General features: G+C 45.7%; 2 protein-coding genes across 3 annotated transcripts in view; one reads left to right on the top strand and one right to left on the bottom strand.

The window, feature by feature from the left end:
* GTF2E2 (general transcription factor IIE subunit 2) overlaps positions 1-23916 on the top strand; it is an 84566-nt gene that overhangs the window by 13174 nt on the left and 47476 nt on the right. The window lies entirely within an intron of this gene.
* SMIM18 (small integral membrane protein 18) lies at positions 6451-6786 on the bottom strand. Its single transcript, XM_036764686.1, has one exon. It carries the CDS (start codon positions 6784-6786, stop codon positions 6451-6453), a length of 336 nt encoding a protein of 111 aa, XP_036620581.1.

Below are 23916 nucleotides of genomic sequence, written 5' to 3'. Positions count from 1 at the left end.
CTAACCTTCTCTGTTGTCTTTGGTGTTCGTGGGTCGAAAGGTCTGGTAACTGCCACAGCTCACTGATTCAGGATGCTAGGGTCTGTTCCGCCCAGGTCCCACTCTGGTTGGTGTATGCAGCCTACGCTGGGCTCTGTTCCCCTCTGCTCTCAGCTCCGTGCGCAGTAGACCACACCCAGCGACCCACCAGGCTGTTCTGGGCTGGATCCCTGCTTCCCTCTGCTATTTTGTGGGTTCTGCAGTTCTAGAATTTATTCAGAGCCATTTTTTATAGGTTTTTGGAGGTACCTGGTGGGGAGCTTAGGCAAGTCCCTGCTTTCCAGCTGCCATCTTGGCTCCGCCCCCCCGAAAGGTTCCATTCTTATCAAATATTCGTGGCTTTGTTGTTGCCACAAAGAATTAGAAACCAAATGGGTGCCACTTAGTTGGGAAATGCTTGATTAAACTGTGGTGTATTGGTATAGTGGAATACTGCTTTATTCGAAGAAATGAATTTGAGGAAGGCAGAGAAATGCAGGATGACTAGTTTGATTCTAAGTGAAGTAGGAGAACCAAGAGAACATGCATTATGGCTGTAGTAATGTAAGTGAAAAGAAATCGTAGGAAGGAAGAAACCACTCACTAACACCTACTATGTGCCAGGGCCTGTGCCAAGTTGTAGGGACACACATGGAAGCTGACTGGGCGTTCTTTAATTTCAGGGAGCTCATATTCTAGTTGAAGAAGACAGCATAGTAACAAGAACTGGGAAGGCATTGGAGAAGGATTTACACTTAGCTACAGAGGTCTGGGAAGTGTTGTGGAGACCTGGGGACTAAGCAAAGAGAAGGTCAAATCTGGACCGTGGAAGGTTTGGAGACTGAGGCAGTACAGCGGTCCAACCAGGCTCTGAAGGGGGGTCTGCCTGTGACTCTGGCTCCCATGTGCTGGACACAGCTGGCTGCATCACTGTGGGACAAAGAACGGCTCCTTGTGTCCCTCCTGGAGAGCTGAAGGGACATTGTGCAGAGGGAGGGAAGGGCAGGAAGCGAGGATGGGCCACATGAGCCTGATGGTGCAGCTCATGACACAAGCTCCAGGCCTATACTTCCTCAGGAGGGCCAGAAGGTGTTATGCTTAAATTCACATTGGTTTCTTCAAAGCCCTAGGTTTTCTATTAAGTTTTAATTAAAATCCAGCACTAACTTCCAGACTCATTTAGTCTTTGACTCTTGCTCTGAGCTAACAATGCCTTTTTAAGTAAGCAGGTGAGCCGGCCTCGCTAATGTGACTAAATACAGAAAGATTTCCACTGGAGGTTGGGGGAATTGTCCTACTTCTGTCTTATATCTTAAATGAATTTACAATGGTGCATATCTCTGTTCTTCAGCGTGTCAAGGAGGATTCAGCCTAAGGCTGGTGGCAGTCTAGCATCTCATTCAAGGCAGTGTAGAGTAGGAGAGGTTTCTAAAGGGTTTTACCCCAACAATGTGATTCCTCCCCATCTCCCCAAAACCCCAAACAAAGATAAACAGCATTAGTGCAGGGTTCAGTGGGATCCAAGCTGTGGTTCTCACTAGGAGTGAAAGTGTTTCACATTACTGTATTTAGCCAGCTCAGATGTATAGCTTCTCAGAATAGCTCTCCATTACTAAAGTGTTCTATAAACATTGACTTATTAAGCTTCACAACACTCCTCTGAGGGTTACATCGTTTAATAGTGTTGCTTTAAAAAAAAGGATAGGAAAAACCATCCTGGATGGTGAAGAGAGCTTGAATTGTCATCTTGAGGGTAGACTCTGTGCCAGACTTTTACTCTTTATTTTTTTGTAGGTCACATTGTAGGAAGTTGAATCTGGAACTGAGATTTGTTTTTCTCTTTTATCCTGGTGATATTTGTTATCGTGCCTATGGAATGAACGCCCAGTCCTGTACGCCAGAAGTCAGACTACAGGTGACTGCAAACCAGATTGAAACGTAATTGGGAAATATTTAACAAAGTAAATGAAAATATAACACAGCATAGACAATGTGAATTTATGATTTTCTCAGGATGAGATCTCCTCAGAGTTTGACACCACAGATATCCACGCTCTTCATTTTTCTTGACCTCAAACTTTACTGTCCAAGAATTCAGGGGTTCTCTCATGTCCCGTTTTGTTGTGTGAGACCTTGGCATGTGAACTATAGATTCTGAGTATGGAATCTTGGACGAGCTGAGCCTGAAAAATAGTTATTTTAATGAGAAAATCAGAAGACACAAAGAAGTTGCAACTAAATGGAACAATAATTTAGAGACTGAGAAGCCGACGTTTCTATCTCCAAATCCCTGATCCATCTCCAGCCAAGCTTTGCCTGACCCTTCTGTTCTGGACCGGACTGTAGTCAGGGCCCTGGTCTTTTACGTTCAAGGAACCTTTGGATATTATTCAGCAGCTAACAGCCTTAGCAGGAAAAGGCATTGAGCAGCGTTCAGCTGTACTTGAGGGGCCCACACACTCCAGGAGTCAGCCAACCATCGAAGATGGTTTTGGCACCTTTTAAGGAAAAGTTGTGGTGCCGTGGATAGAATGGGAGGCCTGGGGTCAGGAAGACTCATCTTTCTGAGTTCAAATCCAGCCTCAGGCACTTTGTAGCTGTGTGACCCTGGGCAAGTCACTTCACCTTGTTTGCCTCTGTTTCCTCATCTGTAAAATGACCTGGAGAAGGAAATGGCAAACCACTCCGGAATCTGCCAAGAAAACCCCAATGGGATCAGAAACAGCTGAAAAATGACTCAATACCACCACCTAGCCCAGCTTGTATGGGAGGAGGGGTTAGAATGTTGTTCCACCAGCCTTCCCTTTTGGAGGAATTGGAGAGAGAAGGGAATGAGGTTGTCCTCCTTAGGAATGTGGGCTTTCCAGTTCTCCTCCGGTGGATTTCTGTCTTGAAGAAATATCATTTCAAGGATGCTGCTAGCCTTACTCTGCTAGGAAGTGAGTCATTGGCCTGAATTCACAGGTTCCCAGGCTTGGCCAGCTTGGGATACAAAAGAACCATAGAAGTGACTCGGTCGTGAAACCTTCCAGGGTAGGGCCCTGTGCCTGGTGGGAGGTCAGTGGGGATGTCTTGATTTTTTTTGTTTTATTTTGGCCTGAGCTATCTTGGGGTCAAGGCTCTGTTTCATGGTTTGGGGGCCTAGGCCACGTGGATAAAATAAAGACTGACTATGCAGATTCCTTTTTTTCCTGGCTGGAGCAGGCTATGGAGGTGGTACAGACAATTGACACAGAGGGCTTTGTAAATACCCTGAAGATTCAGTGCCTAGAGACGGCAGTGAGAGCCTTTTACTTAGACCTAAGTGAAAGCTTTCTGGGCTGCCAGACTGGCTTGCTTTCTGCTCCTCCTGTCTCCTATCTCTCCTCTTGGTTCTGGGCCTTTTCATGGGCTGTTCCCCATTCCTGCCATGCCCTGCTCCTCCGCTCCCACTTCTGGGCCTTCCTGGCTTCCTTTAACACTCATCTCTAATCCTGCCTTCTGCCTGAGGCCTCTCTGGGTCCCTCCTTTCTCCAAGTCGCTCCTCTCCAGGATGTGTGGCTGTTGGCGGGTCCTCTCCACTAGACTGTGTGCCCTTTCAGGGAGGGACCATACCTTTGCCTTTCCCTGAATCCCTAGGGCTCAGTCTTGCCAAGATTTAAAATAAACAAAAACAAGTCCGTCCCACAGAGGTTTTTTCCATGCATGCTTGGAGACACCTGGTTATAGTAACAGCCTGGAGCGTGTTAGCCTTTGTTGGCTTGGCCTCTTCCTCCTCTCGCTACCTGGTATTTCTTTTCCTATCTAGTCTTTACATGTGTAAACATGTGCATATATCCACACCCACATGTGTGTTGTCTCTCCTCATAGAATGTGTGTTTCTTGAGGATAGTACCTGGCACATAATAGGGCCTTGCTGAATGCTTGTTGATTTGGACTTTACCCATCAGAAATCTCGAATTTAGTTCATTGTAAATTCATTGATTGTACCTGCTGTGCGTCTGAGGACTTGCCTTGGACTAGGTGTTTCTGAGATCTTTTTGTAAAGGTGAGCTTTTGGCTTTACAAATCTCATCCTCTACATTTTCATTGGATCGTCACCGTTAGTGTCTTTGCTGTGTGGATGAGGTAGCTGAGGCTCCAAGGACTTCAGTCTCCTACCCTGGGCCACCCAGCTAGTGAATGTCTGAGGCTAGGTTTGCAGCAGAGTTTTTCTTCCTTCCCTCCAAGTCTGTCCCCAAGGGACTTTCCCGCTGGAGCCCATGTGACTGTGACAGGATGCAGAGTCTTGCTGTTCTACAAGGCAGCGCCCTCCATGCCTGGGGTGCTCAAGGGGGAAAACAGAAGTGGAAATGGGGTGCCGCTCCCATTGAACGAGGAGAGACCATGGAATGGAGAAGTACCCTGGCCGTGGGCTTCCCAAGACCATGGACCTGACCGGATGAGCCTGGGAACCAGGCAGGGAGGAGGCTGAGCCACTGGTGAGGCCTTCAGCCAGCTCTGGCGGGCACTAGGGCAGCACTCAGAGTTTGGAGATCAGATATAGAGGCTGCCCTTTGATTACTGACTGTTCCACCTGCGGGGGGGTGGGCCGAGGGAACAGAGATTGGAGAAGAGCCCTTTTTATCCTTGGGCCAGGATTGAGATTGGAGTCCAGTGGGCCTCAGAATTATCTACCCACATTCACAGAGTCTGGAGGCTCGAGATGCAGAAGCAACCACATTGGTCAGGGCCGTTGTGTGCTGTGATCAGGAGTGCCACCGAAGGAGGTCACTGGGGAATTCGTGGAGTGCTGCGTGAAACCCTGCCACCATCTTGTGTGTTGTGTGCCTGGGGGAGGCCTGTGTACTTGGTCTGCTGTGTGCAGCTCTGCACATCTGGGGAGTGCATGCAATGCTCAGGTGTCAGTCCTGGGGGGGTGCAGGTTTGGTAAAATCATCAAGTGTTCACACAGGGCCCTTACAAGCAAAGAAATGTATCAGCCTGAGTAATCACAGTGTGAAAATGGGGCAAAGTATTGACCTTTTATTGGCAGCTTTTGTTGATTTTATGCTTCACTCAGTTTTCTCATAGGTAAAATAAGATATTTGGACTGCTTAGATGGTCTCTAAAGTTTTTCCCAGTTCCAGAATTCACTCACTCTCTTTCCCTTTTGCTGCAGTGGCACTTAACAAGTAGATGTGTCTTTACTGGTACAGCTTTTGAATTAGATTCACTACATTTTGAAGTTTGTTAACTTGTAGGACGTGTTTGGAGCTTGTTAATCTGTGAACAGATTCAGTATCAGTCTGTCTCGTAATCGTGTTGAATATAGATACACTTTTGACCTTCCTCTGAATTTCTGCAGAGATGAGGCGAGGGCCTTGGGAAATCTTGGTGACAAGTACTGTATGCTAGAGGTATTGGCCATTTATTATTACTTTTTAATTTTATCTTTTAAAAAATATTGCCTTCATTTTCAAATCTGTTTAAAACAAAACAAAGAGCGAAGCACCTGAGCAAAGCTAACGAAGCCATTGGCAGAGTCTGGTGGCATTGGTAGGTTCCACACCCACGGCCATGCGCCAATGAATGAAAGGGAAGGGAATACGTTTTCTCCTTGCTTTTCTGGCTAGCCATTACTGATTGGCTCGAGGGATATTCAGTTACATTGAACATACTGTATCAATCCTCTCTAAAGGTCAGAGCTTTAAAAGTAATGTAGAAAGTTAGAAATTTTTTTTTATTTTTTTTTAGGAGTAGGAAATGTGAGACTGGTTGATATTATGGGATCTATTTCATTTTGGATGCAGGTGAGCATTCGGGTGCTTTCTTTAATTGCTGAAGGGCCTGTGGAAGGAGATGAATCCTGTGAATCATTAGGATCCAAGTCAGTATTGTGTGTATCAGGATGAGAGTCATCCTGTACCCGGCTATTCTCTGGTTCTGATTTGCTGCTTGGTGTTAAATCATAGAGATGCTGAATTACAGGTGGGACAAAGGAATGAAACCACCCAGAGGTTTAGCTTTGGGTGATGTGGCTTCAGATCCTGCACCTGCTGCTGAAGACCTCTCTGCCTGTGTCTTACCTTAGGTTTCCTGGTCCTCAGCTAACCGTCAGTAAAATGGGAGTTTGGGGGAAGACCATGACAAAACCCACATGGAATTTTCAAACTGTATTTATCAGGATTTTACCATGGATACACACAGTGAAACCCACTCAAAAAGGGACACATTTAACTTGCACTATGATGTCTTCTCACAAAAGGGTAACTGAAGAGTTGATGATGGTTGGACTCCGCTAGCCCCTTGGGCTCCCCGGCGTGCTTGGCTGGGATGGATGTTGTCCCGGTGGGGGCCAGGACCTCAGGATTCCTCCCTCCCTCTCTCTCTCCCCCTCCCCCTCAACAGAGCTCAGAGGCTTTGTGCCAACATGCTGTTTCGGGTCTGTCTGGCATCCTCCCTGCCCAGGCGCTAAACCACTTCAGTGTCCCGCCTCCGGATGTTGTCCATCATGGTTCGCAGAGGGCTCGGCTCACTCTCCAACTCGCTCAGGGTTTTGTCTTTGGCGCAGCAGCAGCAGTCAAGCACCTCGTAAATGAAGGCCAGGAGCATCAGAGAGACGACCGTAAATATGAATAAAAGCATGATGATGAAGCAGGCCGTGTTCCAGTTATCATGGAAAGGGTAAACCTTCTGGACTTGGAAGCCGATGTACTGGTAGGCCAATGTGGTGGTCGGTGGGCTGCCGGTACTGGTGGTCTCGTTCCAGAGAGTGGTGTTGAGGGTGGCCGTGCTTACTGATTCCATTGCTTGTGGTTGGTCCGAAAGAGGCTGTGAGGATAAAAAAGGAAAAAAGAAGATTATAGGACTAACGTGATGCTCATTTATAGGTGGTGTTTGAGTGTCACCAAGAATCCTTGGAAAATGTGTATGGTGCTGCCACCTTCTGCCACACCTCTCTGCAACTTAGAGTGGAATGCAGGCTAATACAGATTGTGAACCACACTCTGGGATCTCTGATGAGCTCTAATTGGCAGTCAGACTGATTCAGACGTGATAGTCATATGCGGAATTGTTAAAGAAAAGGCAGCTGAATTAGTAGTAAACAGTGGTGAAGGAACTACAACCTAGGAGAAGATTTACCATTTTCAAAACGTGCCTTTGGAAAATGCCTAGTGAGGATCCCTGTGCCCTTTCCTGCTTGGCTTTCCTTCTTGCTGGTTACCTCTTTTGATGTGCCTCTGGAACTCTGGCTTTCTCTGTACCTAACACTACTAGGTCAGAGGATCTGGGTCAGGAGGACAGTGGTTGAGAGGCAAAAAAATAGGAAAAAAAACCAGCAGCAATGGTGCCCTTCTGCAAGGGTGACTAACACTGTGGCAGTCGCTGAATGTAACCGTCAGCCTCTGTGAACAGAATAGCTGGTGTGGAGGTTAGCTGATTGTGGTGCTTAGAAAAACCTGGGGAAGTACCTTTCAAAACGGACAAACTCAGATCCCCAGAGGTCTCACTTGCTTCATTTATTAGTGTCTAAAAGAATTAGGGACTCCTTATTGTGTCCAGCTTCCATCTTGGAGCCTCTGGACGATGTCTTCTCAGGCCTTTGGCAGGGACAGTATGGAGACAGATCTGAGGTTATGGGCACCCACCGCCTAGACCCATACTCTCCAAAATAACTTCAAAATTTCACTTGCCAGACACAAAGGTAGAAAATTTAGGTCACATACAGTGCACAGAAGGTCAGAATAGCAGAGTGACACATATGCCCTGTCAGCTGGAACACCCAGGTTGTTGAAGTGTTGGGAGCATGTCTGTTATGTTTAAACTAAGAGTATAAATAAACCAATTTTATTTCTGCCTGTTGCGATCAAGTGAATAATGAATCATTTTTCCTCCAAACTTGTTCCTTTTTTTCTAAATTAAGTGATAATTTGGGACCCATCTCTGACCTGCAAATCAGAAGCAGACTTTCTGTTCTGCCTTCCTTTCCTTATGAAGCATCAGTAGGCTTTGAGGGTTAACCTGTTGCTTGTTCTGTGACACTGCTCTCTGCTGGTTCTCCCCCACTTCTCCCATGGCTCCTCAGTTTCTTTTGCTAGATCTTTTGCCAGTCGTGCCCCCGACTGTATGCGTCTGGACCCGTTTTCTTCTCCCTGTATTATTTAACTTAGTAATCTCATCAGGTCTCATGGATTCGATAATCAGAGCTCTTTGTCCCTCCTTAACCTCTCTCTCTCTCTTGACCTCCAGTTTCACGTCCTCTTAGAGTCTTAAGAGATTTTGAACTGGATGTCCCATAGACAGAGCTCATTCTTATCTTTCCTCTCCAAACTCTCCCCTGCTTCCAAACCTTCCTTTTGGTGTTGAGGACACCGCCATCCTTCCCCAGGCTTGCAATCTAGGAGGCATCTCCCACTCCTTATTCCCTCTTGCTTCCCATATCCCATCTGTTGCCAAGTCCTGGTGATTCTGCCTTTGCACCATCACTCAAATATGCCCCCTTCTCTCCTCTGACACTGCCCCCCCCCCCACTGGAAGTGGGTGGCTCCTGTTGCCTTTAGGATCAAATAGAAAATCTCCCTTTTGGCATTCAGAGACATCATCTTGTCGACAAAGGTCTGTAGAGTCAAAGCTGTGGTTTCTCCAGTACCAATGTATGGCTGTGAGAGCTGGACTTTGAGGAAGGCTGAGCGCCACAGAATCGACACTTTTGAGTTGCGGTGCTGGAGAAGACTTTGGAGAGTCCCTTGGACAGCAAGGAGGTCAGTAGTTAAAGAAATTAACTCAGGCAGGTCAGATGCTGAAGCTGAAGCTTCAGTCCTTTGACCACATCACAAAAAGATGGGACTCACTGGAAAAGACCCTGATGCTGAGAAAGATTGAGGGCCAAAGGAGAAGGGGCTGGCGTGCTGTGGTCCGCGGGGTCATGAAGAGTCAGATACGACGACAATAACAAGCCTTTGATCGGCCCTTGTACCTTTCCCATTTTCTTATACTTTACTCTCCTCCACAAATTCTCTGCTCCAATGACATTGACCTCCTGGCTGTTCCTTTAGCTCCACCTCCCACCACTGGCCTCCCCGAGCCTGGCATGCTGTGTTTCCTCACCACCACCTCTCAGCTTCCCTGGCTTCCTTCAGGTCCCAGTTAAAACGCCCTCCTCTCCGTTAAGCCTTTCTAATCCCTCCCCCTAAATTCTGGTGCCTTCCTTCTGAGACTGCCTCCGGTTTCCCCCATGTCTACCTTGTCTAGACTCCTGTTTGTATACTGTCTCCCCCATTAGAGTGGGATCCCCTTGAGGGCTGGGCATGTTTTTGTCTTTATTTGTATTGCCAGCACTTAGAGCCTGGTACATAGTAGGGGCTTCATCATTACTTGTTGACTGACTGAAGACTTCCCTTCCTGGCCATTCCAAGGCCTGTGCTTGTATTCTAGCCAGCCTCCTCCCCCTGGAGCCTGGACTCTGGCAGGGGAGCTTTGGCCTTGGCTTACCTGGAACCAGGCCTGGCCATTTCTAAGTTGTGCCCTCATCCTCACCCCTCCTTCTTCAATTCCCTTGACATGCTGTCTTGCCCCTGTTAGAATGTAAGCCCCTTGAGGTCAGGGACACTCTTGCTTGCATGTGTTGGTATCCCCATCACTTGGAACACTTCCTGGCACACAGTAGGCCTTCTTAAATGTGCAAGTGGGCTGGGGAGGATGGCTGAGTGAGGAAGGAAATAAAGGTACTGGAGGTAATTGGGCAGCTTTGTATCCAAGACAGGAGATCCAGGCCAAATGAAAGCAAGGGGCTTCCCAGAATTTTTCCCCACGTCTGTGCAACTTCCCTCCCTGGTGATTCTTCAAAGTTGCATGCCTCCAGAGCCAGAAAGGCAGAATTCTTGGTTCTTTCAGAGACAAGAATGGGGGAATGGAGGGTCAGCTAGTCACCTAGTGAATCCAGAGCCTTTCTCTGTGCCTGTCTGAGGAGATCTTATCCCTCTCCTCCTCTGACCAGGCTGGAGAAGTGCCCTGCCCAGGGTCACGTATTAATGTCCCAAGCAGGACTCCAGCCCAGGGAGACTTAGCCCAGGGCTGTTGGGGGCGGGGGGGGGGGGGACAGGCACCACAGTGGTGCTGCTGGTGGTAACATTATGTTTTTATTGCAGTACTGAGTATTAGACCCTCTTTTGGGCTGGTCAGATATTTTCCCTTTTGGAAATAAGGTGAGAAAGGCTTTTGGTTCATTTGAGAGATGACAGATGAGAAATGAACAAAGAGCGGGTGTGAGCTGCTTTGGGGGCTTTCCCCTTCGGTTTGGGGACCCCCTGTCATGGATACCCACTAGTGGCTGCCTGGTGATTCCTTGTGTCATCAGTGAGGTCATGGATGCCCTGTGTACGACCTCCTAGCCTGCTCACTCCTAGCACTTGCGTCTTTCTCTTCATTCTCCCAACCCTCCAGTCAGGGTCCCCCGATTGTTCTCCGTATCAAATTAAAACTTCAGGCTTCAATGATGTTAACAGCTATTGAGTGCCTGGAGAGGGTAGCTCTGTGAAAGTACAAAATCACACTGAATCAAATAGGAATTGACTTCTGGACAACCATTTGGGGCCATTTATATTTTTGTTCCCCTCCATTAATGCTGGTAATTGAGTTTATTATAGTGGAAGTTTATCACATCAGATATTGTTTGAGGTAAGTGGGTCATGGGCTGCTGCTTGGAAATGTTATGTAGGTGTTTTCATGATAATGGAAGCCTGGTTATCAGATGAAGAGAAAAATCAGTGTCCCAGTGTCTGATCTCTGACCCTTCGCCCTGTCTGGGGGACCCTGGGCAAGCCACTCGCTTGATCCCGTTGCAGCTGGAAGCTTTCTGTCTGTCGGAGCGGGTGAAATAACTTCTCTCCATCCCCCCAAAGGCAGAAAAAGCATTATTTTTCTTTTAAAGAATAGTTGATGAATGATTTGTCTCTATGCCCTTTTAACGTCCACTTGTTTCATACTTCGATTCAGTTTGGCCTCAGGCCCTGAGCATTGAGATTTGGCTACTTAGGACCGAAGCATAATGAACAGCAGTAGTCGAATCTCAGTTCCTTAAAACGAGATCTCTTGGAAAGGAACACAAAATAGTCACACGTGAAGAACCTGGCTCAGAAGGCACGTTCACGTTTTTTTGGGAGTGATGGAGTCGTCCAGTAGAGTATTTTCAGACACGTACGTATATCAGACTATGCATACATACATATATCGCAGCGTGAAGCTGCTCGAGACACCCTGGGGAGATGGTCATGGCTGCTGCCACTCCTGCCCACACTTAGATCGGAATTCTCATCATATTGTAGTGCCCCCTCCCCTCCCACGAGCTTCAGGTAGGGATCACTTGACTGCTTTCCTTCTTCCATTTGAAGCAACGTTTTAGTAATGCCCTGCGTTAAATTGTGGTGAGGCTGGAAAGATTTTTCAGGCTCTTAAACATTTTTGTGGGCATTGTGTGAGACAGTTTTGGTGGTTGGGACACGCTTTGTCCATGCACCCTGGAATGCAAATTGTGTTTGTTGGAAAGGGAACGAGATAATTAGTGGTTTGATTTAATTTCACATTTCTTGCTAACAAGTTGGATTGAAGGAATAACTTCTAGGATAAGACTTCAGAGAGATTTTAAGGAATTGTAACTTGTTCCTTATAAATTTCTTTGATATTTAGAAAATTATATAGTGGAAGATGAGTCTGAAAGAACCATTTTTTTTGATGATTAGTGGTAATTGAATATTTTAAAACACTTAATTTTACTCTGATGGATTAGGCAGAGTCTGGCAGGCAAAACAGAACTGTATCATTAGGAGTCTTTCATTGTCACTTCTCAAATTAAAATTTGAGTCTGATCCATTTAAAATAAATAATATAAAATTCCCTGGCAGAATATTTCCATAGGGAGGGCAGGGTCGTTATACAATGGCTGAGACAGACAGGCTCTTCAATAGAAAACAGTTGAGCTGACTTTTCCTTTGCATTGAAGGATGCTGCTTTAAATTTCTTATTTTATTTTTTCAATTATCAAGTATATATCTTTTCTCCCCACTTCCCTTTCCCCACTGGGGGAAAAGAAAAAGAAAAACGTAAAACAAGTCGCCATGTTGGCCATGTCCGAAAAGACCTGTCTCGTTGTGTGTGTGGTCCCGCACCTCTCTGGCGGGAAGTGGGCTGAATGCTCCCTCGGTCACGGGCCATCTGGATCCTGATGGATCGGGGTGTGGAGGAGATTCTTCAGTCTGCATGGATGTTCTGGTAGAAAGTGTTCAGGCTCTAGTTACTTCCCTCTGCATCTGTCTTTAGAAATCTTCCAGATTTTTCTGAAACCGTCCGTCTTGCCACTTAGAGCACGGTAGTATTCCCCATATTCTAAGTGGTCCAGCCATTCCCCCATTGAAGAGCAGTCTCTTCGTTTCCAGAGTTTTGCCTCCACCACAAAAAGATGAGATGTCTCTTCGAAAAATAATTGGTCAAGCAGGCAGTGCTGCAGTCTTTGGGGAGAGGAAAATTGGAGTGTGGATTAAACTGAGTCACTGTGTACTTCATCAGAAGGGCCAGGGAAGGCCTGCCTCCTGTCTCTCTCCTACATTTTGGCAGATTTGGGATGACAAAATGAATCTTTTCCTGGTCTTGCTTGTCTATAATCACTTCGATCCTCATGAGTTCTCCCATGTTTTTGATGAGTGTTTATTGTTTTATTTGGGACCTTTTGGCATCCAGAGCCCTAATTGTTTTGTGATTGGCAAGAGTGTTGCTGGACTGAACCCTAGAAGAGATCTGGTTTCTAGATGGGGCTATTCAACTACTCAACTAATGGGTCATTGACTGAGCAGCCAAATAAACACCTTGTTCCTTGGAGGGAAAAGCAGCTGCAGAAATGTCCTTTTAAAATAAGTGAGCGATGAAGTACAACTGGGTTCCAATTAGTGCGAATAACGAATGCAGTGACATTGCACATACTCGAGTCCATACCGTGGGAAGTCATAATTATGTGAAACATGGCCGTCAGTTCCACCCCCATGGCAGTGATGCAGCGTGGATTGGAAGAGTGGGACTCCTCCGTGGGCTGAGCCATTATTTGCACTAATTGAGGCCTAGCTGTCCATTTACCGGGGAAGGCAAGACAATGGCTGGGTCATTTGTTTTATTTTTCAAATGCTATCCCAAAGCTATAATTTCTGCCAAACAAAGATGATCTTCACGCTCTGATAACATGGAATTAGAGCTTTTCTCAGTTACCATCAGTAATTGGGATCTAACTTCCAGTCAGGTGCCATCTCCAAAAACTCAGTTCTGACACTGTGATCCCCAGCCATTCCATAGACACCAGTGGTTTCCTCCACCCCACCCCACCCCACCCCCCAGGAGCAAATAGTGGATATATTCTGTTTGGCTTGTGAAGCCCCAAGTAACCTGGCCCTTTCCTCTTTCCATCCTTGCCACGCTTCTGCCCCTCCATGGATGCCCTCTGGCTGATCCTGGCCCTCCACCTCCAACCTCGGGGCTCTTTTTCTAGCTGTCCCCCAGGCAGGCAGTACTCTCTTCCTCACCTCCACTTCCTGCCTTCCCCTGGCTTCCTTTTGGACTCCGTGGGCAAGAGACCTCTCCTCCCTTCCCCAGCCCCTCCTCAGCTGCTACTCACTTCCCTCTGAGATTACCTCCCGTTTCCCCTGTCTGTCTGTATAGGTACCTGCTTGTTGGCATGTTGTCTCTTCCATTAGATTGTGAGCTTCTGGAGGATGGGGATGATGTTTTTGCCTTTCTCTGTATCCCTAGCCCTTAGCCTCCTGCTTGGCACATTTTAATAAAGCCTAATTGATTGCTTGGTCATCGGAGGCTTCTGATTCTTAAGCCTTACTGTAGCACTGGGAAGGCTGCTGGACCTTCCCTTCCATAACTGACTCTTATGAAGACATGTTTTAATTTTTAGATGCATTTTTTCTTTTTATTCCAGATGATCAGTTCAGCAGTCCCATCCATCCCTACATGATGTGATGGATGTAAAATGATTGACTCACTCCCTTCCCCCTTAATAAAAATATGCATTCAAGGTCTTCATTTAATAATAATCTCTGACTTGGATTATACAGTTCAAAGCAAAATTATTTCACTTAAATGACAGAAGAGTCTGAAGCTTTTATGTGTTAGGTTACAACATAACGTACCTCTTAGCTCTTTTGTCTGTATTCAGCTCAGAGATGGATTGTATTTTCGTATCGGTCTTCCTGTTTTATTTTTAAAAATTTTCTACAGGTAATGTACTACTTTTTTTTCAGTATAATATAATTGGTACATATCAGAAATCATCTTTCAGCAGTATTTGCTTTCAGTCTAGATTTTTCTTCAAGGAAAGCCTTTGTCAGGACAGATAATGCTGCTGAAATGAAATATCTTGCAGAAGGTGAAACTGGCAGGCAGCTGGGAAGCATCGGATCTGCATTTCGGTTTACTGACCGGAGGCTGGGAGGATTAGATTTCCCACACAATGGCACGGTCATCAATTTTCTGTTAAGGCACGGAGGATAAGAGTCCAGGCTAGACAGACAGCCTTTGGTATTTATCTGCCGAATGAAAGCCTGTCTTTCAGGGTAAGAAATTCAGAGCTTAAAAATACACATTAAAGAGAATGCTTTGCCTGGTTTCTTAATGAAATGTTTTTCAGATGTATCTAGTGCTTAATTCCTCCATAATAAAATGATAAAGACCTACCTGTTCTCGGCGGATGCTGATCGAGCTGAGCTCTGGGCTGCTGGTAATGCAGTCTGGTGCACAGTCAAGATGGAGCTGGGCTACTATTGGTCGGATGATAATGCAGCTGACAATTGCCTTCTTGTTCATTTGCATTTAGCCTCACCACACTCCAGAGGAAATCATTCACAAACTTAAAATGATGTTGGCAGGTGTACCCCGAGTGATCCCAGTTTTTCCTCCCCCTTTTTTGTTTTTGTTTTTTGTCTTTGAGCTTGAAGAGTGGGGGCGTGGTTTTTGCCTGCTTAAGGTCGGAACCAACAAAAACCCCAGGCCCTTCATGCATCTTTGGATTGGTTTTACTTTATAGTGGAAAGATGGAAAAAAAAAAATAAAGGACTAAATTAATGATTAGATAAGTTTTTCTGACTGCAAAACAGATCTCCCCTGAGACTAGAGGAACCCTCGGGCTAAGAAAGATGCCAGGGTTGGTGAGAGCCCTGGCAACAAGCGTACAGAACCGACTGATTGAATCTACAGGTATGTGAATAAATAAACGAAGCTTGTTTCATCCATGTTCCTGGCACAGATCTGACTGCTCTACAGAAGGGCCAGTCCCCCAGGAACAGGGCTGGCTGCCATGTATCAGAGGGCTTGGGAGGCCCACCCCACCACCCCCACCCCCACCCCGCCCATGCTGGTGGTGGGCACGGTCTGAAGGAAAGCTCGCCCAGTCTTGACCATGGGTTAAAAGAAGTCTAAAATCCAGAATATTGACATTCAGAGAGAAGAGCAGATAAAACCTAACGGCTCTTTTGGGCTGTCACTTTCTGTTGTGTCTCCTCTGTGTACTTCCAAAAGTTCTCTTGCTGGTTGAAAAGGGTAATTTGTTGTTGTTCATTATGTCCAGACTTTTATCGACTTTTTATAATTATTTACCAGATTTTTTCATTTTTGTTAAATATTTATTTATTTTCCTTTAGTCTTTTTTTTTGGGTATATACTACTTTGGTTGTATAAGATCTATTTGTATGTAATTGTTTCAGTCTGTTGCAGCAGTTTGGGGACTTAAAAGAATTCACTGGCCAGTGAATGTTGAAGGGCTGAGGTCTTTTATTTACACCAGGGAAGAAAGCCAAGGGTGGGAGAGAGCAGAGCATAGGAGAGCCCTCCTGGTGTGGTCAGTGCTCTGGGGGCAGGTCTCCATCCAGGGCAGCTTCCTCCCTGGTACCTGCCATGCTCTGGGGCAGTGTTTTGGTAGGGACGGCCCTCACCAGCCCATCTTTGGAAGGAACAGGCAAGCAGGTTCCTAGGCTTGTGGTGTCTCCCCTAGAGAACTGAAGCTGCTGAGAGCAGGGACCAGCTTGGTTTTTATCTTTGGTTCATGAATGCTTCTCTTCTCCCTCTGTCTGCAACCCCCTTCTCCAGTAACCATGGAGTACAGAACTTTTCAGACTGGAAGCTTGGAGCAGGGCGGGAGGGAAGCGTTTACCCCTCTTTACATTCCAACCATTAGGCTAGCGGTGATTGAGGGATTTCTACATCTGAGTCTGCCAAGACACCACGAAATGATTCTGGTCCCTGTAGTCCACAAGCATTTATTAAGCACCTACTGTGTGCCAGGTACTTTCCTAGGTGCTGGGGATACAAAGGCAAAAGACAGTCCCTGTCTTTGAGAAGCTCAAAGTGTGTACCCCTTGTGATTCTTTCCATTCACCTCTTCATCCCTCAGAGGGGACCATTTCTCTCCTAAATGCTAAATCCCATGGCCCTGTCATCGTCTTGCCTAAATTTGGGGCAGCCATGGATGCTATTGATAATCCTCCTCTTCCAGATGCCTTCTTTTTCCCTTGATTTCTTTTAAAAAATTTTAAGTTAAATTTTCTTTTTTAGTCATGAAATTTTTCAATGTACAGAGAACAAATAAAGAGGATTGAATATCAAACTAAACTTCTTTTACATAGTGTTTTTCTAAAAATCTATTGAATTTAAGGTTTTAACTAAGTTACTGTGTTGTTTGTGTTTTGAACTTTATTTTCTCTTGAATATTTTTAGATGTTTTATTGATGCTTTTTTTCTTATTTTTTTCCACAAACAAGCATTCCCTCCTCCCCTGGAATCCCTTCCCTGGTAACTAATAAATTTTGTTAAGTCAAACACTCAAGCTCACTGACCATTTTTGAAAATGTGTCTCATTCTGTACCATCTATTCCAGAGGTGTCAGACTCACATGATGTGGTTGGGACAAAATGAGTAAAAATATACTACAACATAGGTAATGCTAGTTTATGGTTTTCTGAGTCAGTTGACACTACTCCTCTAGTCCATCACTTCTTTGTGGTCATTGGTCATTGCACGGATCAGAGGTCAGAAGTCTTTCAAAAAAATGTTTTCTTTTACATTATTCTCACGGTGTAAATTATTCTCCTGTTTCTGCTCATGGGAGACACAATGTCGAAGTAGGATGTAAAGAAGGATTAATAAAAACGGGGGCACCAAATCAAGAAATAATTAAGAAATCCAAACTACACCAAGTGTGTTTTGCCAGCTACACGTCTACAATCCTGCCACTCGGGGAAGGATCCAGGCAGCAAAGCCCCATTCCACAGCCTTCCTGTGCTTGGACCAGAGGAGAGCCCGGGAAGCATGAAGCTGTGGGTCAGGGGCAGGCAGATGGGAAACTCAGCCCAGTGGCAGCTGGAGTGTGTACGTGCCTCACTCTGACCCCCACCCAAGGGCTTGGAGGGCAGTGATAGCAGTGAGCAGAGCTCTCTGGCCCATGCTTCCCTGCTGCCTAGACTAGCCGCCACAGCCTGTCCCTGCCCTTATCGCCCAGACCCCAGGTGATAGAAAGAAGTCTGCAGACAAGGCCTCCTGAGCCTGGCCCTGATACAAAGTGTCTGTTCCAGAAGTCAGGCTGGCAAACTTGAGTCTTAGAAAATAGTGCAGATGGTAAAGAAACGTTGTGGATTGCAGGATGCTTCAGTCATAAGCCTAGAAGAAGAGAATAACTCCTTGTCATCTTTAAGCAAAGGGTCAAAGAAAGTCACAGTGGGCCACAAGCTCTGCTAGGTCATTCCTGGAAGAAATGAAGCAAGAGGTAAAAATCGTATACAGAAAGTGAGAGCTCTGGAGGGAAGAAGGGGAAGAATACGTAGTTTGGTCTTGGGAGTAAAAAGCGTTACTCAAGGATTAGGCAGAGATCAGTGACTGCGTGTGGCACCAAGAAATGTTAGAACAAAACCGAAAGACTGAAGAACTGACAGAAGATGTAAAGTCTCTCTCATAAAAAAACATCTTTCCTGGAAAAGAGGTCAAGGAGTCCCTTTTCTGCCTGAAAGCCTTAAGTATGAATAATAGTATACTTTAATTTAACTAATAAAATGAGAGGCCAAAGTGAAAACAGAAAAAACCCACTGCTCCCTTCCTGAAAGAAACCCCAAAATGGAAATTCCTGGGAGTGTCAGAGCCAAAATCCAGAGCTTCTAGCTTATGATAGGAGCAGAATTCCTGATTCCCTTCAGGAGAGATTCGTTTTCCTTAAAAGGCAAAAAGCTCTCTGTGGGACTTGATTGGTTCCTGCCTTCCACAGCTTAGTCACTGAAGGGCAATCACGTTGTGGTCATCAGATGGAGTTGGGGCTCCTCAGACTTGGTGTATGTCCGAAGACCCCTCAAGTCTCCATCCCCAGCCCTACTCACCATTTGGAGAGGAGGGGCTACCTCACATCCAGAGAACCTTGCTGCGTTATGACAGAGCAAACCTCCTCTTGCCAACTGGTGTTCAGGCACCCTATTTCATCCCATTATCGAACCTTTGCTAACAGGGGGCTAATGTTAGGGCCGAGAAAAAAGACAGCTAGTAATAGCAGTTGTCAGAAAGAGAGAGTTCAGGTACTAAGTAGCCACAGTGTTAATGTGTAGCGGGGGTCATCGAGGGCCCTACAGATAAGGTAAAGATGGGGGAAGGGGTTTGGTAACATTCTAAAGATCCTTAGAAGAAAGGACAGGAATTCTCTAGGGATGAAAAAAGGGAGGAAGGAGGTAGAATTGCCCATTTCCTTTAGTCAGGATTGTGTAAGAAGATCAAACGAGCATGGAGAGGGCGGGGGCGAGGAGTAGGCTACACACGAACCTCACTTTGATCTCATCTGGATAAAGGAGCATTCTAGGGCACTCACAATTGGCAGTCCAATGCAAGGGAGAGGGGGGATAGTGAAGAGACAGGAGGGAAAAACAGCTTGAAGGGGGAGGGTAAATTCCAGGGAGGAATTACCATAAGCAAAACCCCCTCCATTTTCAGAGGGTGGAGTGTGAGGGGTGAATAAAAAGAAAGAAAGGGTAAAATTCTTGGGCTGGAGGAAGAGAAACAGCACAAGGGAAGCAGATTGCAATCAATCACAATACCTGGCGTGGAGTAGGTGCTTAATAAATGCTTTGTGACTCAAGCTCACTCCTGGCTTTATACCCTCTTCTTTGTAAAGAGATTTGTAGGGGCAAAGAATATGAGGAAGAGTGTAAAAGAAGAATGGAGAGAAATACCCGATAATCACTAGTGGGAATGGGGGTGAACGCAACTCTACCACCAAGGAGGGTGAGGCATGAATTAGAAAGCAGGCTGCCATTGTGGCTCATCCCCCTTTCCCATCTCCTCCTCACCTAACTGCTTTCTCTCTGGTTCACTCTGGTTCTTAACCTCTCTTCTCTCCTGCTTTCTCTCTCTCTCTCCCTCCCAGTTTTCTCCATCTGTCTCCTGCCATCTTCTGGTGCAGCTCGTTTCTGAGAGCTGCCGGTGGGTGACGAAGCAGCGTTGCTCTCAGGCAGTCAGCTGGGCTTGGGCTGCACGTTTGTGGGGCTCCTTTCTAGTGTGTAGAGACTCTCAGAGCAGGCTCTCCTGGCAGAGTGGCTTTGGAAAGACTCAGAATTGTTCAGCATGTGCACAGTTGCAAAGAGAAGTTAAATCCAGGTAGCCCAGAGTAGGCCCCAGCCTTGTGAAAAAGCGAAAGGCACTGAGGAGGAGACTGAACAGTGCAGTAGGCCCCAGAAGCATGGGGCCATGGCAGTTAGGCAAGTCTGGCCAAAAGAGAGGTCCCCACAAAATGGAGCATCGCTTCATGAAACCTGCCCCTGGTCAGACACCAGCGAGAACAGCTGCCTTACCCATTGTGGTACGTGCAACTCCAAGGGCTTTGTGCAAACAAAACCCACGTAGCTGGATAAGAAGGGAAGTGGGTAACTGGGGCATAATCTTTGTATCGGGTTCCTCTGATAAAGGTTGCTTTTTTGTGTGGTACAAGGTACTGATCCAGGGCCATTCCCTGATTGAGAAGTCATCTAGAAGATAGGAATTCCCCTGAGAGTTCCAAACTCTCCGTCCCTCCAGCCCCTCCTGTACCCATTGAGAAGGCAAGCAGTATAAGCACCAGTATATGCCAAGTTGTGTAAAACATTGCCCAATTAATGATGTTGCTAAAAAACCCCAGATAGGCAGTTTCAAAGGAAGAAATTGAAACTATCAATAGCCATGTAAAAAAATGCTGCAAACTCCTAATAATTAAAGACCTATGAATTAAACCAGCCCTGAGCTTCCACCTCCCCCCATCAGACTGGCAGAGTTCAGAAAATTAAAAAGACAGTTGTTGGAAGGAGGGTTTGCAGAAAGCTAGATGATTGATACACTGGCGGAATTGTGAATTGGTCCCTAAGTGCCGACAAAGTCACTAAAGCCTGCATATTCTTTGGCCCAGCTGTAGTACCCCAGAAACATCAAAGAAAGAGACCAGGGTCCAATAATTACAAAAGTGTCTCTAGCAGCTGTTTTTGAATCGACAGAACTAGAAATTAGGGAGCTGGTATCTGTCAGTTTGGGAAGAACTCAACAAATTATGGTTTATGAATGTAATGGAGTCCTGTTGTGGTGTAATAAATGTCAAAAAGGAGTGCTTTCAGAGAAAGCTGGAAAGATTGGTATGAACTGAGTAGAACCAGGAGAATCTTTATCCGTTAACACCAACACTGTAAAGATCAGCCACTTGAAAGGACTTCAAATCAAGGCCATGACCAAGCAGGATTTCCTAGGACTGATGATAAAGTATGTTGTGAACCTCTTCACAGAGACGTTGGGGGACTAGGTGTAGGATGAGTTAGACGTTTTTGGACACAGTCAGTAGGAATTTGTTTCACTTGACTGTGCCTCTTTGTTAGAAGGAACGGGTTGACTTTTTTTTAAAAATTGGGAGTTAAAGAGTTGGAAGTGGGAGGGAGTACATGCCTATTAACTAAAAGAATTAAAAAATTTTAAAGTGCAGCTATAAATATTTTCATATAGTCCTTACCCTTTGTCTTTGATCTCTTTGGGGAATGTGTCCAGTAGTTGTGATGCTGGTTTAAAGTATTTGTACAGCTTATCAACTATATTTAGCTTTAGGAAAAAATTCTTAAATGCCTATTAACAAGGGATACACATTAAAATAACTGAGAGCTGTTTGTTCATATCCTTTGATCACTTATGTGTTGGGGAATGGCATTTGGTCCTATTTCTGTTAGTTTTCAATATGTCTTGGATACCAAAGCTTTTTCAGAGATACTTGATACAAAGATTTTTTTTTTCTGAGTTCATTGCTTTCTTTATCCCAGATGCATTAAATTTGTATACCTTTTCAGTTTCATGTAATCAAAATTATTTAACTTTTGTAATTGCCTTTATCCTTTGTTTGGCCAAGAGTCCCTCCTTTACCTACAGTTGCAAGAGGTCTGTGCTTTGCTTCTCTCCTGACATTTTACTTCAGGGCACACAGCCTTATATAGGAACAAATGTGAGCAAAGAGTTTTCAAAAGAATTGCAAAGTATTCACAACCACATGAAAGAATTCTCCAAATCACCAATAGTAAGAGAAATGTAAGTCAGAACAATCCTGAAGGTTCACCTCACACCCAGCAAATTGGAAAGGATGACATCAGATGAAAGTAGTCAGTGTTGGAAAAAACAGGCACATGAATGTGTTGTTTTAGGTCCGTGAGTTGGTATAATCATTTAAGGAAGCAATTTGGAATGATGTAAATAAAATGGTATCCATGCCAGAGAGGCATGTGGTATTTGCCAGAAAGAAAGACTCCGTATATACCAAAATATTTATAGCTTCACCTTTGGTGGTAGCAAAAGGTCTGGTAACAAGGTAGATGCCCCCAATTGGTGAATGGCTGAACGAGCAGTGGTCCGTCCGTGAATGTGATGGAATATTCCTCTGCAGTGAGAAATGATGAATGTGGAGACAGTTGTAAGACTTGTGCGGACTGATGTAAAGTGAGATGAGCAGAGCCAGGAAACCGTAGATGCGGTAACTGCAGTGTGAACGGAGAATAATGGCCTTTGCAGAGTAATCAAAACGAAATATTGCTAAATCACAAAGAATAAACTTGACTTCACAGAAGAGGAATGAGAAGGCACCTCCAATTAACTCCTTTACACAGGTTGAGGCCCACATGGAACTCTGCATATAATGTCAGATTTTTTTTTTCAATGTATTGAAAATTCAGTTTTGAGGTTTTTTTATTATTCTTTTTCTTTAAAAAAAAAACACCTTTGTTTTAAAGGATGGTTCTTTGAGAGGCAGGAAGAGGAGAAGGATACAGGGGGAAATCAAGGTCATAGAGAAACAAAGATCACCAGAAAACTATTAACAAAAACCATCTTGAGTTTCCATCTCAGTTGATAAAGTTGGCAAAGATGGCATAATGTGAAAATGACCATTGTTGGTGGGGCTGTGGGGTGACAGGCACGCTCGTCTCTGATTTCTGGAACAGCCCTCTCTCCTGCTTCTTCTGCCTGACTGTTCATTTTTACTCTCCTTTGCTTGGTTGTCATCACACCCCTTCCCTCTGAACCTGAGAGTCCCCCTAAGTTCATCCTTAGCCACCTCTGTGCTCTGATGTAGTTAGCTTGTCAACTTTCATGGAGTCATTCGTTACCTCAGGGATTACTCTCAAATACACGGATGTTTGTGCACCTATTTGTGTGTGTATACACAGACACACACATCCCGTCTCTTTCCTAAACTCCCTACCCATGTCCCTGTCTTGCACCTGTGTATGTTTCACCAGCACCTGCAGCCTAGCCTGTTGAAGACTGCGTTGGTGGTCTTCCCCTGAGACTTAGGAGCTTTTTGTCAACCCTTTGTTCTCCCCGCCTCTAATGGGGCCAGCCTTTGTCCCTTCAGTTCTTCTTGCTTCCCTAGACCTCCTGTGTGAAGTGGCTGACGCTGCCTTCCTGTGGCCTCTGTCTCACTATATCACTCCCCAAGAAGGGAGTTACTCTTGTACAATCTGACTCTGGCCAACCCTTAGTGAGGTGGTAGGTAAGTGCCAGCCCTGGAGTTAAGAGGAGCTGAGTTCAAATCCAGCCTCATAAGCTTCCTAGTAATGTGACTCTCCCCTCCCCTCCCCCCCCCCCCCGGTCACTCAGTTTCCTGGGCTGTAAAGATTTGATTAATGGAGGCTTCTGTGAGGATCAAGTGAGATTATAACTGTAGAATACTTGGCACCGTGCCTGGCACCGCATAAATGACATCTGTCATCAAGGACACCAACGTCATGCTGTGGATGGAGAGCACCAGGCCTGGGATCAGAGAGATCTGAGTTCAGATCCAGCCCGACACTTACTGGTTATGTGACCCTGGGCAAGTCACTTAATCCCGTTTGCCTCTGTTTCCTCAGCAGGGGTGTTGTGAGGACCAAATGAGATGACGTCTACAAAGCACCACCTGGCACAGAGCCCAGCACGCAGGCGCCGTAAATGTTAGCTTCATGTGATGCCCTTCCAACCAGATGGGCCTCCACTGATCTGGGCACTTAGCATCCTGTCCTAGCTGGCTCGAGGCCTTTGCAGGGACTCCCTCCCCATCTCTGTGAGTCCTGATGTTTTCTCAAGGCTTAGCTTGCCTCATGTCGCCTCTGTTCCCCAGAAACTCCTTCCCTTTAGCAGCTATCCCTAAAACACTTTGCTTGATCTGTCCTTTCGAAGTTGAACGCTGCCTTGCATTAGGTTCGACTGTTTATATGTTGCACATTCCCCTCCCCGCCAATGTTAAGTTTCTGGGAGATAGGGTTGTGTCCATTTCTTTCTTTGAATTCCTCTAGCAGTTTTGCAGGGGAGCAGCTGTCTAGTTGTTATTTTTTGGTCATCCCAAGGAGCCAGACTCCTGGGCTCTTTACCTTCTTCCTGGAGATAATTATTTAGGTT

This window comes from Trichosurus vulpecula, chromosome 6 (assembly GCF_011100635.1).
Source record: "Trichosurus vulpecula isolate mTriVul1 chromosome 6, mTriVul1.pri, whole genome shotgun sequence".
NCBI lineage: Eukaryota > Metazoa > Chordata > Mammalia > Diprotodontia > Phalangeridae > Trichosurus > Trichosurus vulpecula.
This window is presented reverse-complemented; position numbering and strand designations above follow the sequence as displayed.

Excerpts from the sequence above, each read along its gene's own strand:
- SMIM18 (XM_036764686.1), bottom strand. The coding sequence starts at position 6,786 with ATGGAATCAGTAAGCACGGCCACCCTCAACACCACTCTCTGGAACGAG.